The sequence below is a fragment of the Anthonomus grandis genome, chromosome 19, assembly GCF_022605725.1.
Source record: "Anthonomus grandis grandis chromosome 19, icAntGran1.3, whole genome shotgun sequence".
NCBI classification, from domain to species: domain Eukaryota; kingdom Metazoa; phylum Arthropoda; class Insecta; order Coleoptera; family Curculionidae; genus Anthonomus; species Anthonomus grandis.
Genome location: NC_065564.1, coordinates 8,062,010 through 8,078,993, shown reverse-complemented (window position 1 = coordinate 8,078,993; position 16,984 = coordinate 8,062,010). Strand labels below are relative to the sequence as shown.

General features: G+C 32.1%; 3 protein-coding genes across 11 annotated transcripts in view; 1 reads left to right on the top strand and 2 right to left on the bottom strand.

Annotated features, from left to right (window-relative positions):
• Window positions 1-16,984, top strand: part of LOC126747559 (sex peptide receptor) — a 489,101-nt gene that overhangs the window by 105,075 nt on the left and 367,042 nt on the right. The window lies entirely within an intron of this gene.
• LOC126747561 (uncharacterized) overlaps window positions 1-16,984 on the bottom strand; it is a 127,259-nt gene that overhangs the window by 2,663 nt on the left and 107,612 nt on the right. The gene's annotated exons all lie outside the window — the stretch shown is intronic.
• Window positions 1-16,984, bottom strand: part of LOC126747555 (pleckstrin homology-like domain family B member 1) — a 170,412-nt gene that overhangs the window by 65,624 nt on the left and 87,804 nt on the right. For all 3 annotated transcript variants that reach the window (XM_050456278.1, XM_050456277.1, XM_050456279.1), the window contains 3 exons: window positions 13,477-13,708; window positions 13,179-13,323; window positions 12,851-12,996 (listed from right to left, as the gene is read on the bottom strand). In XM_050456278.1, the coding sequence (XP_050312235.1) occupies window positions 12,851-12,996; window positions 13,179-13,323; window positions 13,477-13,708 (523 nt within the window). The remainder of the gene's footprint in view (window positions 1-12,850; window positions 12,997-13,178; window positions 13,324-13,476; window positions 13,709-16,984) is intronic.

Sequence of the window (16,984 nt, the reverse complement as noted above, 5' to 3'; positions counted from 1 at the left end):
AGAAAACTCAAGAGGCATTTTTCAAAGGAAATTTAATTCCCTTTCATTTGAGATACATTACGACCTTCTACCTTTTTTTTATACTGACAAAATGAAGCAAATAACATTTTTATGGAAAATATTTAAGGACATCTATGGTCCAACTAATTCATTATGAATCAATGACTTAACTGCCTGAAAACAAAATTGCATTCAAAGTTGCTTGAAACTTGACCAAATTCTAGACAAATTTATCCATGTAGCTCAACTACCTGAAATTTAATAAAAAATTGATTTATAGGATTAAACTGTGAAAAAAATTAACGATTTAGTTGCTGGAAATTCCATGACGACATTATGGGTCAAGTGCCTGGAATAAGGAAATTAAATTCATGATTCAACCGCTTGGAATGTAATGAAAAATGTCTGGAAGCAAAAATTGCAGTTAAAGTTGCCTGAAATAAAAAAAAATCGGGATAAATTTATCACTGGCTCAACTGCCTGGAATAATAAATTGAATAAATAAATTCCACTTCTTGGAATAAACTCAATACTTACAAAATAAGATCCAACCTCATAAAATTTAGGGAAAAAATAAAGACTCCAAATCGGTCTCAAAACATCCTTTATATATGTCCCGAAGGTTACATGTTTCGCTAATAAAGCATCATCAGACCTTATATGCGTACTTACATAGGTCTATACTATTCAGTAGGTCTCTTTGAGTTAATGAAGGAGTTCTTTCAATACTCATGAAATTTATTTATTGTCTTATGGAAAATAACTAGGGGCACCTATGGTCCCAGTTTTTCCGTATTTACTCAAAAACTATGCAAAATTAGAGGAAAACTCAAGAGACATTTTTTGAAAGAAATTTATTTCCCTTTCATTTGAGATACGTTAAGACCCTTTATGTTTTTTTTAACTGTAGAAACGAAGCAAATAACATTTTTAAGGAAAACAACTAGGGGCACCTATATTAGATGTAAAAAATTAAATAGGACTTTAACTACCTGGATTCTTTTAAATGACCCCAACTGCATTGAAAAGTGGCTTCAATTACAGCAAAAGGTACAAAGAAACAACTTGAATTTTTTTATTAACTCTAATTGCTTAAAAGAGTGTCTTAAAATGACTCCTAAAGTGTCGAAAAAAAGCCTTCAATTTAATTTAAAAGAACTGGATGCGTCTATGGCTCCACTTTTTCCCAATTTCCTCAAAAACCGTGCAATTTCCGAACAAAATTCAAAAGAACGTTTCTAAAGGAAATTTAATTCCCATTCATTTGAAATATTTTAGGATCCTCTATCTCTTTATAAAGTGAAGCAATGAAGCGAATAACATTTTAATGGAAAACAAATAGGGGCACCTATGGTCCCAGTTTTTCCCCATTTATTTAAAAACTATGCAAAATTAGAAGAAAACTCAAGAGGCATTTTTCAAAGGAAATTTAATTCCCTTTCATTTGAGATACATTACGACCCTCTACCTTTTTTTTATACTGACAAAATGAAGCAAATAACATTTTTATGGAAAATATTTAAGGACATCTATGGTCCAACTAATTCATTATGAATCAATGACTTAACTGCCTGAAAACAAAATTGCATTCAAAGTTGCTTGAAACTTGACCAAATTCTAGACAAATTTATCCATGTAGCTCAACTACCTGAAATTTAATAAAAAATTGATTTATAGGATTAAACTGTGAAAAAAATTAACGATTTAGTTGCTGGAAATTCCATGACGACATTATGGGTCAAGTGCCTGGAATAAGGAAATTAAATTCATGATTCAACCGCCTGGAATGTAATGAAAAATGTCTGGAAGCAAAAATTGCAGTTAAAGTTGCCTGAAATAAAAAAAAATCGGGATAAATTTATCACTGGCTCAACTGCCTGGAATAATAAATTGAATAAATAAATTCCACTTCTTGGAATAAACTCAATACTTACAAAATAAGATCCAACCTCATAAAATTTAGGGAAAAAATAAAGACTCCAAATCGGTCTCAAAACATCCTTTATATATGTCCCGAAGGTTACATGTTTCGCTAATAAAGCATCATCAGACCTTATATGCGTACTTACATAGGTCTATACTATTCAGTAGGTCTCTTTGAGTTAATGAAGGAGTTCTTTCAATACTCATGAAATTTATTTATTGTCTTATGGAAAATAACTAGGGGCACCTATGGTCCCAGTTTTTCCGTATTTACTCAAAAACTATGCAAAATTAGAGGAAAACTCAAGAGACATTTTTTGAAGGAAATTTATTTCCCTTTCATTTGAGATACGTTAAGACCCTTTATGTTTTTTTTAACTGTAGAAACGAAGCAAATAACATTTTTAAGGAAAACAACTAGGGGCACCTATATTAGATGTAAAAAATTAAATAGGACTTTAACTACCTGGATTCTTTTAAATGACCCCAACTGCATTGAAAAGTGGCTTCAATTACAGCAAAAGGTACAAAGAAACAACTTGAATTTTTTTATTAACTCTAATTGCTTAAAAGAGTGTCTTAAAATGACTCCTAAAGTGTCGAAAAAAAATTACTTCAACCGCTTAGTTTTTTTTGAAAAACTAAAAAAGTGAAAAAAAGCCTTCAATTTAATTTAAAAGAACTGGATGCGTCTATGGCTCCACTTTTTCCCAATTTGCTCAAAAACCGTGCAATTTCCGAACAAAATTCAAAAGAACGTTTCTAAAGGAAATTTAATTCCCATTCATTTGAAATATTTTAGGACCCTCTATCTCTTTATAAAGTGAAGCAATGAAGCGAATAACATTTTAATGGAAAACAACTAGGGGCACCTATGGTCCCAGTTTTTCCCCGTTTACTTAAAAACTATGCAATTTAAGAAGAAACTATAAGAGAAATTATTGGAAAAAATTAATTTCCTTTCATTTGACACATCTTACAACCCTCCATTTTTTTTTTCTATGGTGGAGATATGAAGCAAATAACATTTTTTATAGAAAAGAACTAGGAGCATCTATGGTCCCAGTTTTTTCCTTATTTACTCAAAAGCTATGCAAATTTAGAAGAAAACTCAGAAACATTTTTCGAAGGAAATTTAATTGCCTTTCGTTTGAGATACATTACGAACCTCTATATTTTTTTTCACTGTAGAAACGAAATTTGATGTTTAAGGGTCTTGATGACCGGGTCACGAGATCGATTTTTTTTCTCTTTTTGATTATATTGTGTTATTAATAAATTAATAAACCTATTTACATTTCTTTAGCTGATGTGTTGTTTTTTTTTCGTTCCTCCTTTTTCTTTAGTGTACTGAGGGTTGTAATGCATATGACATGAAAGGCAATTAAATTCTCTTTAAAAAATGCCCTTTGAGTTTTTTAGACAATTGCAAGGTTTTTGGGTAAATTGAGAAAAACTGGAGTCATAGGAACTACTAGTTTTTCTTACAAGAAAGTGTTATTTGGTTAAATGTTTGCACCCAGAGAGAAAAAAAGAGAAGAAGAAATAAAAAATTAGGTTCATTTAATAGAAAAGGGTTCGGTGAGATCTAGGGTGAAATGAGCAGAAATTAAAGCTTTCTGCAAGGCTTTCTTTACATCAGCATTGGCAACTGACAGATGTGACCATTGACGTTAACTTCAATTAGCTGCTAAAAAAATAGAAATGTCCACAAGAGTTTGTAAAAATGTCTTCAAATTGCTTAAAAAAGGTCAAGTGACCTTAAATCCTGGAGAAAATATAAAAAGTGAGTTTAACCTCTTAAATTTTTTGAAACGACCTTAACTGCTTTGAAAAATGACTTCAATTTAATTTTTTTAAAAATTGGGGTTTCTATGGCTCCAGATTTTCCCAATTTGCTTAAAGACCGTGCAATTTCCAAACGAAATTCAAAAGAACGTTTTTAAAGGAAATTTAATTCCCATTCATTTGAAATATCTTAGGACCCTCTATGTTTTTATTAAGTGAAGAAATGAAGCGAATAACATTTTAATCGAAAACAACTAGGGGCACCTATGGTCCCAGGTTTTTTCCTTATTTACTCAAAAACTATGCAAAATTAGAAGAAAATTCAAGAGACATTTTTTAAAAAAAAATTAATTTCGTTTCATCTGATATACATTATAACCCTCCATTTTTTTCTGTACTAAAGATATGAAGCAAATAACATTTTATATAGAAAATAACTAGGGGCATCTCTCTTAATTATGTGTATGAGTGATTTTTTTTAAACGTTTTTGTGGATAATATTGTTCATAATTTTGTTCCTGAAAGGCTTTAAACGTTGCCATAAACCGCTATATTTCCTCATCTTCCCTTCCCCTCATATTTTCTTTCATATCTTGATCCTCTTCCCACGCTCCCGTTAGGTATGTTCTTTCTTTTTTCAGTAGAATATTAAATTTAAAATTATTGCCTTTATTATTACTAAATTTAAAATTATTGCCTTTTTTTGTGGCCTCAACAGAGTTCAGGGAGCCTTTTGTGTAAGGGATATCTCTGTAAATCTGCATATTATGACCTGTTGGTCACCGTGCATTATTAGCTTTTTTATTTAGTTACAAATTCTTCGATTTTTTTTGTTATTGGTAAATTATGAAATTCTCAATATTTAGTGGAATTTTGTAATATTTGAAATTTTGTAAAAGTTAATACACCTACCTGTTAGTATTATTTGTGCTAAATTCTTGTAATTTCTTGGTGACTAATAAACGTCTTATTATTATTATTATCTATGGTCCCAATTTATTTCACATTTACTCAAAAGTATGCAAATTTAGAAGAAAACTTTAGAGACATTTTTCGAAGAAAAATTAATTCCCTTTCATTTAAGATACATACATCCATGACTCAACTGCCTGCAAACAAAACTTATAGTAAAAGTTGCCTGAAATTTAACAAATTTCTAGACAAATTTATCCATATCGCAAATACCTGAAATTTTATAGAAAATCAATTTATGGAATTTAACTGTGAAAAAAATAAAAAAAGAAACGATTCAGTTCCTGAAAATTCCATAACGAAATTAAATTCATAATTCAACTGGATGCAAAAATTGCAGTCAAAGTTGCCTGAAATTAAAAAAAAATCGGAACAAATTTCTCACTGGCTCAACTGCCTGGAATAATAAATTGAATAAATGGACTTCACATCCTGGAGTAAATTTAGTAGTTAAAGTAAGATACAACCTCATAAAAATGTATTTATTACTTTATGGAAAATAACTAGGGGCATCTATGGTCGCAGTTTTTCCGTATTTACTCAAAAACTATGCAAATTTAGAAGAAAACTCAAAAGACTTTTTTCGAAGGAAATTTAATTCCCTTTCATCTGAGATACATTACGACACTCTATATTTTTTTAAAGTGAAGCGAATAACATTTTAATGGAAAACAACTAGGGGAACCTATGGTCCTAGTTTTTCGTAATTTACTCAAAAACTATGCAATTCAGAAGAAAACACAATAAGGCATTTTTTGAAGAGAATTTAGTTGCCTTTCATTTATCACCTATGATTTTCTTAAAATTCTTAAAAAGCATTTTTTTCTTAGACAATAATTTTCTGCAAAAAAATCGTTTTTCATTAACTCTACCCTTAACCCCCCACCCACCCCACACAACTTACCAGTAAGAAATTGTTTTCAAAAATCATTATTTTTCAAAATAATATACATGAATAAAAATTGGTTTTGTCGTTAATATCTAATCTAATAACACAGTTTGTTTATTTAAATTTAATATAATTATATATATGTATATTAATAAATATTTAAAACAAAAACAGTGCTATTAGATTGCATATTTGGAACGAAAAATGGGGATTTTTCGAAAGAATTTCTTACTGGGCAAATGTTTGGGCTGGGTGGGAGGGGCAAGGGTTGTCTTGATGAAAAATAATGTTTTTGCAGAAAATATATATCCCATATTTAATTTAATTACACTGTTTAATTAAGAGTTAAATAAGACCTAAAAAAATCTACTGCATCACCAGAAAATCCAAAATAATAAAGTTTTGCTAATAGCGTTTCGTGATTTACTACTAAAATCTAGTAAAAACCCAAGACATGATAATTCTTTTTGTTCTTAATTTTCTCTGATTTCATTAAGAAGGTTAACCAAACTGGTAGAAGTACTAAAGTTCTTTCTAAAACCTGCCTGGCATTCAGAAATTAAACATTGTGATTTAATATATGCCTAAATTTGTCGGTGAATAAATTTTTCCAAGATTTTGGGTACTAACGGCAACATACTTATAAGCCTGAGGTCTTTAAATTCCTTTGGATTACTTATCTTTGCTAAGGGTTTTATAAATGCCTGTAGGATAAAAATTTTGTAAAATGCAAGTGTTCATAATATTAACAAATGGCTTTAAACAAAAAAGCATACATAGATGTAAATCTTTTAAAGAAAAAGCGTATTCACCAATTGCATTAGAGTGAATGGTTTTTACAATTTTAAGTTGAGTAAATTTTAATTAAACAGATTTGATCTTATCATGTTTATGTGATTTATAAAATTGTATTTTCTCATTAGATGTTGTATTACTCAAATTTGTAAAATAGTTATTAATAGCCGTTGAATCAGAAAACGTGTCAGGAAGATCAGAATTAAAGTAAGTAATTTTTTCCCTAGCAATGGCATGTTTTGTGTAATTCCTTATTTGTCTGTAATATTGCAAGCGTGCGTCTGATCTTTGTTTTAAATATGTACGGTGGGCTTTATCATGCAATTTCAGAACATTTTTTAAAAGAACGTTTTTGAAGGAAATTTAATTCCCTTTCATTGGAGATACATTACGACCCTTTATGTTTTTATTTAGTGAAAAAATGAAGCAAATATCATTCTTATGGGAAAGAAGTAGGGGCATCTATGGTCCCAGTTTTTCCTTTTCTTTTTTTACTTAGAAACTATGCAAAATTAGAAGAAAACTCAAGAGATATTTTTAGAAGGAAATTTAATTCCCCTTCATTTGAGATACATTACGACCCTCTATATTTTTTTAAACTGAAGAAATGAAGCTAATAATATTTTAATGGAAAACAACTAGGGGTACCTATGGTCCCAGTTTTTCGTAATTTACTCAAAAACTATGCGATTCAGAAGAAAACACAGTAAGGCATTTTTTGAAGAGAATTTAGTTGCCTTTCATTTATTACCTATGATTTTCTTAAAAAGCATTTTTTTCTCAGACAATTATTTTCTGCAAAAAAATCGTTTTTTATTAACCCTACCCTTAACCCCCCACCCACCCCACACAATTTACCAGTAAGAAATTCTTTTCAAAAATCATTATTTTCCAAAATAATATACATGAATAAAAATTGGTTTCTTCGTTAATATCTCATCTAATAACATAGTTTGTTTATTTATATTTGATATAATTATATATATGTATATTAATAAATATTTTATACAAAAACAGTGCTATTAGATTGGATATTTGGGACGAAAAATGGGGATTTTTCGAAAGAATTTCTTACTGTGCAAATGTTTGGGGTGGGTGGGGGGGCAAGGACTGTCTTGATGAAAAACAGTGATTTTTACTACACCAAATATTTAAGGTGTAGTAATCGAGTTTAAAAACTAAATATGTAAACCTAGTGTCAATTTTTTTTTAATGCCGAAATTTTCTTCCTTTTGTTTACGTATAGTCTACTAGTTTAATAAATATACCTTGACCATATACGGTTGATAAATATACCAAAATTTACTAAAAAATCGTTGAATAAACATATATTTAACGATAATAATATATGATATATTGCTTGGGCTCTTAGTTAGATGCCTGCCATTTTGTTCACCAAGATCCAAGACCCACCCAATTTGAACCACTATTGCAACATTAAGATTTTATAAATTAGCAAACACTTTTGGGCCTAACTTAAAAATCACTCAAGATATTTTCACAATTTTTTCACATTTGAGTAAAATACTTCCTGAGGATAAATTTAAAAGTGCAAAAATGTTATTTTCGGCTAAAGATTTGGATAGATCGAACACTTTCGGTTGGAGGGTTTTTTGCATTTTTTTTTACAAATTTTACCTCTTTTTGTGAATACTTTCACGAAATAATTGAAGTATTTTTAGTCCAAGAAGGGATATTTCATGACCAACAGTTTCATATACAGATATGATCATTCTAACTTCGCCTATAGGAATTATATATCGCGGTAGGTCTGGCAACGTTGTGACAACATACTCGAAGCAGCGGACACCGCCGAAGCCCGAAACCAATTACCGAAACCTTTCAGTATTCTTAAGGCGTTCAAGCGGGGATGCACTGCTCTGTGGCAAATTAAAAAAAAATGGTTTCGTTTTAGTTTTTGCTGCTGCCTGTCCTAACAGCAAAAAATAAAGTAAAAACCGACTGCAATAATGTTGTAAACATAAATTAACTAAATATTGGACGGGAAATAACAAAATTAATTCAAAATAAAGCAAAACATTAAGTTAATTTGATAATATTAAATAAAAATTAAAATTATCTTATGTCAGATTCAAAAAGGCCACCTTGTTTAGTACTGCAGTACGTCAATCGATCATAAAACGACCTTCTCGTGTTCGACAACATTTTAATGGAGATACTATTAAATGCTTGTCTAATTTTAACACAAAGCTCTTCTAAATTAGTAGCCCGTTCATTTTCGTGCCTATAAATTTGTGCTTTTAGGTATCCCCAAAGAAAAAAATAATTGAGGGCTAAATCGGGGCTTCTAGCGGGCCATTTAATAGTACCGTTTCCACTGATTGTTCGATCAGGGAAAGATGTTTCGAGAAATTGACGTACCACTAATGCGTTATGAGCGGGATAACCATCCTGTTGAAACCAAACTTGTTCTAAATTGATATTGAGCCATCAAATAGCAGGAAGAACTTCATCCCTCAAAAGTTTGAGGTATTTGTTGGTATTAAGGTTTCCATCGATAAAAAAAGAGCCAATAATTGAATCACCTAAAATGCCAGCCCATACATTAACCTTTTGAGGGTATTGTGTACGTGTTGGTATGCTTATGTGCTTATTTTTCCTCGAATGACCCATTGTAATGGACGGATTATGTTTACCACAAATAGAGAACGAGGACTCATCTGAAAACAAAATGGTTCTAATAAACATTTCGTCCCGATTTGCCTTTTCCAATATTTCATGGCAAAATTCCATCCGTCTCTCATGGTCTTGTGAGAAAATTTCTTGGGTTTTTTGCAACTTATAGCACTTATTTCTTTTTAAAATTCTTCTAACCCTTAAAGGCTCAATACCTGTTTCTTTGGCAATGGTTGTACTATTGCAAGGAAAGGTCATTTCAGCAACAGCACAAACATTAACCTCTCGAAGCTCCCTTTCTTCGTCTAGTGGTTGCTCATTTGCGTACCATTTCCTGCAACTTGGCAAGCACCCAAAGGTCTCAAACCTATGGATAATTGCAAAAACTGTGCTGCGTACGGGAATGGGCCGATTTCCGAACGTGAATGCAATTCTTCCTGATATTTCATCGACAGAACTGCCGGCATAATACCACCTAATAATTTGCTTTTTTTTCTCAAGAGAACACATTTTAACAAGAAAATAGCGAGCGATTTTAAATTTAATCTTTGCTGATTAAGCAAGAAGCTAGGAATAAAAATAACGTTAAACGTTTAAAATGCAATATCATATTGGCGGTGCAGTGTGGTGCGGATAAGAATTGTCTCGTTTTTCGATGAACGAGCGGAGAGCCGTGCGGCAGAAATATCAGTGTTGCCAAACATATTAATTTGAAAACGGCATGTATTGCGCCCTCTGTCTGTCTCATGCGGACTCCATATGTCCCCTCTTGCTTACGCTCACAGACTATTTCCTATAGGCGAGGTTTGAATGATTATATCTGTATGAACGTTTTTTATACCTCAAAAACTCCCGGAGTTTAACTTCTTAGAGTTTTTGAAATGACCTTAACTGCGTTGAAAAATAACTCCAATTTAATTTTTTAAAAATTGGGGTCTCCACGGCTCCAGTTTTTCCCAATTTGCTTAAAAACCGTGCAATTTCCGAACAAAATTCAAAAGAACGTTTTTAAAGGAAATTTAATTCCCATTCATTTGAAATATCAAGTGAAGAAATGAGGCGAATAACGTTTTAATGGAAAACAACTAGGGGCACCTAATTTACTCAAAAACTATGCAATTTAGAAGAAAACACAATAAGGCATTTTTTCAAGAGAATTTAATTGCCTTTTATTAGAGATATATTGCGACTTTATCTTTTTTTTATACTGAAAAAATGAAGCAAAAAACATTTTTATGGAAAATATTTAAGGACACCTATGGTCCAACTAATTAATTAGGAATCCATGATTCAACTGCCTAAAAACAAAAATTGCAGTCAAAAGGCAACTTTTGACTGAAATTTGACCAACTTCTAGACAAATTTATCCATATCGCAAATACCTGAAATTTTATAGAAAATTAATTTATGGGATTTAACTGTAAAAAGAATAAAAAAAAGAACGATTCAGTACCTGGAAATTCCATAACGAGATTAAATTCATAATTCAACTGCCTGGAATAATAAATTGAATAAATGGACTTCACATCCTGGAGTAAATTTATTACTTAAAGTCATATCCAACCTTATATAAATGTATTTATTATTTTATGGAAAATAACTACAATAACTACGGGTCACGTGATCGTTGTGCACCGGAGGTGTGGCCTAGAGCCTCGATAGGGTTCATGACTTGGGGTTTTATTTAATTGTATTAGTTGAGCGGCTTTAGATCGTTTTAGTTGAATTTTCTGCTATTCGAATCTTTGAATCTTCGCAATATTGAAAAGTTGAGATTGTGGTTATTTTTTTGTTAACAAATAATGGCTGACGCGCCACGCACCCCCCATTGTCACCCCCCAAGAAGAGTACGAAAACATTTGAACATTGCTGAAAAGAAAGTGATTATGAACATATGTATATAAAACATGTGATAACGAGCATCCAGCATACAACAAAGTGTCCCAGGATGAGATGATGAAATAATTTTAATTTTTTACATAATTATAAACATAATGTGTAAAAAATGTATTAAAATAAATGTAGTATTTGTTCCTTTTTTAAATAAGGAACAAATATATACTTGTATTCAATCTATAAATTTAAATCTCACAGGCCTAGCAGCGCAGCCCCTAACTTGTTATTCCTTCTTTCATTTTAAAACACATATTTAAAAAAAGATAAAAGCTATTTAAGTAATTCTCAAAACCAGATTATGATCATAAAATTATATTTTGTAATGGCCGGGTTCATCAGAAAAAAGCGCTCCCTGAGCGCTCGATTGTTGCTCAGGTATGACAATTTTTATTGGTCCTTACTATTATAGGCAAAACTTCCAGCGCTCAGGTAGCGCTCGGTTCTGATGAACCTGGCCAATTACACCCTAAATGTTTGACCTGGCACGATTACTTAGTCACATCCCTAGAAGAGTCATTATAGCTGACTATGTAAATTGTCTCTATATATACGATCGTCGTTAGGTTAAGTTTAGCATTAGTTCCGTGTCAAAGCTCGCTGTTCGGAATTATTGTTCACCATACGTTTGTACTCCTAGTTAACCTTATTTTAATAAATGTATTTTTAAAAGAAGCTCCGTCGATCTTGTTATTTAACTACTTAAAAAGATTACCTAGCCCTTTTCGATAAACCCCAATACATTAACATAACTTTGCATAACAAAATACTTAAAAGGGATTATTATATCATTACCTGGCACAACCTCAAAATCGGTTTGGACCCATTTTACAGGCGACCGTATTATATTTTAAAAAAAGCTGCTTACAAAGCAAAGCTGTACGGTAAAATAATTTAAAATAAGTAAGCATAATTCTCCTCGTCTAAATCTGCCAAGGTTGCATCGATGGGCGGGCCTATATTTCGCGCACATCATTTACTCCATCTGTTCGGTAATCCGATTATAGGGGCATCTATGGTCCCAGTATTTCCGTATTTACTCAAGAACTGTGCAAATTTAGAAGAAAACTCAAGAGACATTTTTCGAAGGAAATTTAATTCCCTTTCATTTGAGATACGTTACGACTCTCTATATTTTTTTAATCTGAAGAAATGAAGCGAATAACATTTTAATGGAAAACAACTAGGGGCACCTATGGTCCCAGTTTTTCCCCGTTTACTTAAAAACTATGCAAAATTAGAAGAAAACTCAAGAGACAGTTTTCGAAGAAAATTTAATTCCCTTTCATCTGACATATATTACAACCCTCAAAATAAATTTTTTTTCTATATTGGAGGTATGAAGCAAATAACATTTTTTATAGAAAACAACTAGGAGTATCTATGGTCCCAGTTTTTCCTTATTTACTCAAAAGCAAATTTAGTTGCCGTTCATTTATTTTAAAAAGCATTTTTTTTCAGACAATTATTTTCTGCAAAAAAATCGTTTTTCATTAAGTCTACCCTTAACCCCCCACCCTCCCCACACAATTTACTAGTAAGAAATTGCTTTCAAAAATCATTGTTTTCCAAAATAATTAATATGAATAACAGCTGGTTTCCTCGTTAATATCTAACGTAATAACACAGTTTGTTTATGTTAATTTTAAATAATTATATATATGTATATTAATAAATATTTAATACAAAAACAGTGCTATTAGTTTGGATATTATGGACCAAAAGCGGTGATTTTATACCTCAAAAACCCCTTAAGTTAGAGGCAATTTTATCCTATCCAAGGTCCCAGACCCACCAAATTTGAACTTTTCAAACTCATTCCTTAGCAGACCCTTTTGGGCGTAACTTCTGAACCACCCAAGATATTTTCACAATTTTTTCACCCCAATATTAAGCACTTCCTGAGGACCAATTCAAGGGTAAAAACGCCACTCTAGGGCCATTTTTCCCTACCTGTTTGGAGTCGAAGGTTTGCTACTCTTCTCGCTCGAACTCTGCGAGCTCTGTCTCTCGTACTCGGCGCACATGCTCAAAATCTCCTCCAATCGTTGCTTCTCAGCCTTCTCCAACTCCTGCTCCTTAATACGATCCCTTTGGGCCTAAAATCAGTCACATTTTAAGCGAGAAAACACCCAAACTGCACAACGTTTATTAAACAAATAAATAAATAGTAACGTGAATTTCGTCAATATCGCGGGAGATAAGATAAGGAGTCTCTAAAAATAGCCTCCTCGGATATACTAATTTATGTAATTGATTGTCTTTATTAACGGGAATTTACCTGATTCCTACGGATTTCCGCTTCCTGTTTCCTCGTGGTCAAAAGGTCGAAATCGTCCAGGAAATTGGCGGGGAGTTCCCCCACTGATCCGCTCCTTCTGTGCTCGATTTTGATGTTGTTTGACACAGGACTGGGGGTCACACTTCTAAATAATTATTTTTAATATTAATTTTTTTTTTTAATAAGTGAAAAAACAGAAAGTCAGTCTCGACAGTCGAATCTTTAAAATGGTTACATGTTTCGTTCAAAAATGGTCATCATCATGAATGTTACCATATTAAGATCTCTTTTTTTTTACCTAAAATACTGCGTAGTGTTGGCCCTACTACTGAAACTGGGACTGGGCGTGTTTCCCCTGCTGAGGTTCACGTTTTTCGTCGCCATTTTGTTGTTCAGGTCGTTATGGTCGAAGTTGACGTTCGAGCAACCGTTCTCGTAGATGATCACTCGGTTGTTGATGGTTTTGGTCTCGTTTAGGGTGACGTTCACGTAGCTGGACTGTTTCGGTCTGGAAAATAGGCCCGGCTGACCTGGAAAATTAGGCAAACTCTTGCATCGATTTTCTTGATTTTCGGTGCGTTTGAAAGCTGCTGAGTTTCTTTACGAAAAAGGTCTCTATAAGTTTTTTTGTAGTTGCAAGCGTTCTCGAGTTATTCGGCAGTTCTTTGATGCATTATTGACACTGTCAAAGGCTTTACAAAGATGCAAATAAATTGAAAAGTCATGCGGCGATTTTATTGATTTTTATTTCATATGAAAGCTGATGAGTTTCTTTACCGAAAAGGTTATCATAGCATTTCTCGTAAATTCAAGCTTTAAGGAGTTATTGAGTAGTTTTTCAATGCATTAGAGAAATCTTCATCCAGTCAAAGGCTTTACCAAAGTCTCAATATTTCGAAAACTAATGGAACAATTTTCTTGATTTTCATTTCAGATGAAAGCTCATGAGTTTCTTTACCAAAAAGGTCCTAATGAGTTTCCTCGCAAATACAACCGTTTTGGAGTTATTGAGTAGTTTTTCCACGAACTCGAAAAATCTTGATACTCTCAAAGGCTTTACAAAAATCTCAATATCTCGAAAACTAATGTAACGATTTTATTGATTTTGGTTTCATATAAGAGCCGATAAGCTTCTTCAACAAAAAGTTTCTAATAAGTTTCCTCGCAAATACAACCGTTTTGGAGTTATTGAGTAGTTTTTCCACGGACTCAAAAAATCTTGATACTGTCAAAGGCTTTACAAAAATCTCAATATCTCGAAAACTAATGCAACGATTTTATTCATTTTGGTTTCCTATGAAAGCTCATGAATTTCTGTACCAAAAAGGTCCCTATACATTATCTTGTAAATTCAACCGTTTTGGAGTTATTGACTAATTTCTCAGTCGATTGAAAAATCTTGATACTGTCAGAGGCTCTAACAAAATCCAAATATATTACAAGCTAATGTACCAATTTTAGTTATAATTAATTTCATTTCGTTACATTAGGGCGTGGCTTATTTCAGATTAATTAAATCTTGACGTAAAAATGACAGTTTGACATGTCAAAATGGCGGGTGAGCGCCATCTTAAATATTAAAACTGTCATTTATATGTGAAGATATAAGGCGTACAAATGACAGTTCTAAAATTCAAAATGGCGGACAGACGCCATTTTGATAAGAAGTTTAGACAAAAAGTGAGTCTTGCGCGATGCTCTCGTTTTAAGGGAGCTGTCAATATCTATGTCCTTTTTTTCTTTATTTGTATTTTTCAAGATGGCGCCCGTCCGCCATTTTAAAAGTTAAAGGATCATATTATATTTTTAAAAAGTACGGCGTGGCAAACATTCATTCATAAAAATGACAGTTCAAAATTTCAAAATGGCGGATTTACAATGAGTTCCATACCTTAACATTGTTATTAGACGCCATCTTGGAAGTTGGAATTTTCACGTTAAAATAATGCCCAGTTTTTGACATAAAAATGACAGATACAACTGTCTTTTGCAGTTATTGACTAGTTCACCAATGCATTAAAAAACATATTGATAGTGTCAAAGGCTTTACAAAAATCCAAATAAATTGAAAATCAATGTACCGATTTTATTGATTTTAGTCTCATATGAAAGCCGATGAGTTTCCTTACCAAAAAGGTCCTTACAAGTTTTCTTGTAAATACAACCCTTTTGAAGTTATTGAGCAGTTTCTCCACGAACTCAAAAAATCTTAATACTGTCAAAGGCTTTACAAAAATCTCAATATCTCGAAAACTAATGTAACGATTTTATTGATTTTGGTTTCATATGAGAGCCGATGAGCTTCTTCAACAAAAAGTTCCTAATAAGTTTCCTCGCAAATACAACAGTTTTGGAGTTATTGAGTAGTTTTTCCACGGACTCAAAAAATCTTGATACTGTCAAAGGCTTTACAAAAATCTCAATATCTCGAAAACTAACGTAAAGATTTTATTGATTTTAGTTTCATATGAAAGCTGATGAGTTTCCTTACCAAAAAGGTCCTTACAAGTTTTCTTGTAAATGCAACCCTTTTGAAGTTATTGAGCAGTTTCTCCACAAACTCAAAAAATCTTAATACTGTCAAAGGCTTTACAAAAATCTCAATATCTCGAAAACAAATGTAACGATTTTATTGATTTTGGTTTCGTATGAAAGCCGATGAGCTTCTTCAACAAAAAGTTCCTAATAAGTTTCCTCGCAAATACAACCGTTTTGGAGTTATTGAGTAGTTTTTCCACGAACTCAAAAAATCTTGATACTGTCAAAGGCTTTACAAAAATCTCAATATCTCGAAAACTAATGTAACGATTTTATTGATTTTAGTTTCCTATAAAAGCTCATGAATTTCTGTACCAAAAAGGTCCCTATACATTATCTTGTAAATTCAACCGTTTTGGAGTTATTGACTAATTTCTCAATCGATTGAAAAATCTTGATACTGTCAGAGGCTCTAAAAGAATCCAAATATATTACAAATTAATGTACCAATTTTAGTTGCAATTAATTTCATTTCATTACATAAGGGCGTGGGTTAATTCAGATTAATTAAATCTTGACGTAAAAATGACAGTTTGACATGTGAAAATGGCGGGTGAGCGCCATCTTAAATCTTAGAACTCATTTATATATCAAGACATAAGGCGTGCAGATAACATTTCTAAAATTCAAAATGGCGTACAGACGACAGTTCTAGAATTCAAAATGGCGGACAGACGCCATCTTGATAAGAAGTTTAGACAAAAAGTGAGTCTTGCGCGATGCTCTCGTTTTAAGGGAGCTGTCAATATCGATGTCCTTTTTTTATTTATTTGTATTTTTTAATATGGCGCCCGTCCGCCATTTTGAAAGCTTAAGGATCATATTATATTTTTAAAAAGTACGGCATGTCAAACATTCATACATAAGAATGACAGTTCAAAATTTCAAAATGGCGGATTTATGAAGACTGTTCCATACCTTAACATTGTTATTAGACGCCATCTTGGAAGTTGGAATTTTCACGTTAGAATAATGCCCAGTTTTTGACATAAAAATGACAAATACAACTGTCTTTTGCAGTTATTGACTAGTTCTCCAATGCATTAAAAAACATATTGATAGTGTCAAAGGCTTTACAAAAATCCAAATAAATTGAAAATCAATGTACCGATTTTATTGATTTTAGTCTCATATGAAAGCCGATGAGTTTCCTTACCAAAAAGGTCCTTACAAGTTTTCTTGTAAATACAACCCTTTTGAAGTTATTGAGCAGTTTCTCCAAGAACTCAAAAAATCTTGATACTGTCAAAGGCTTTACAAAAAAATCT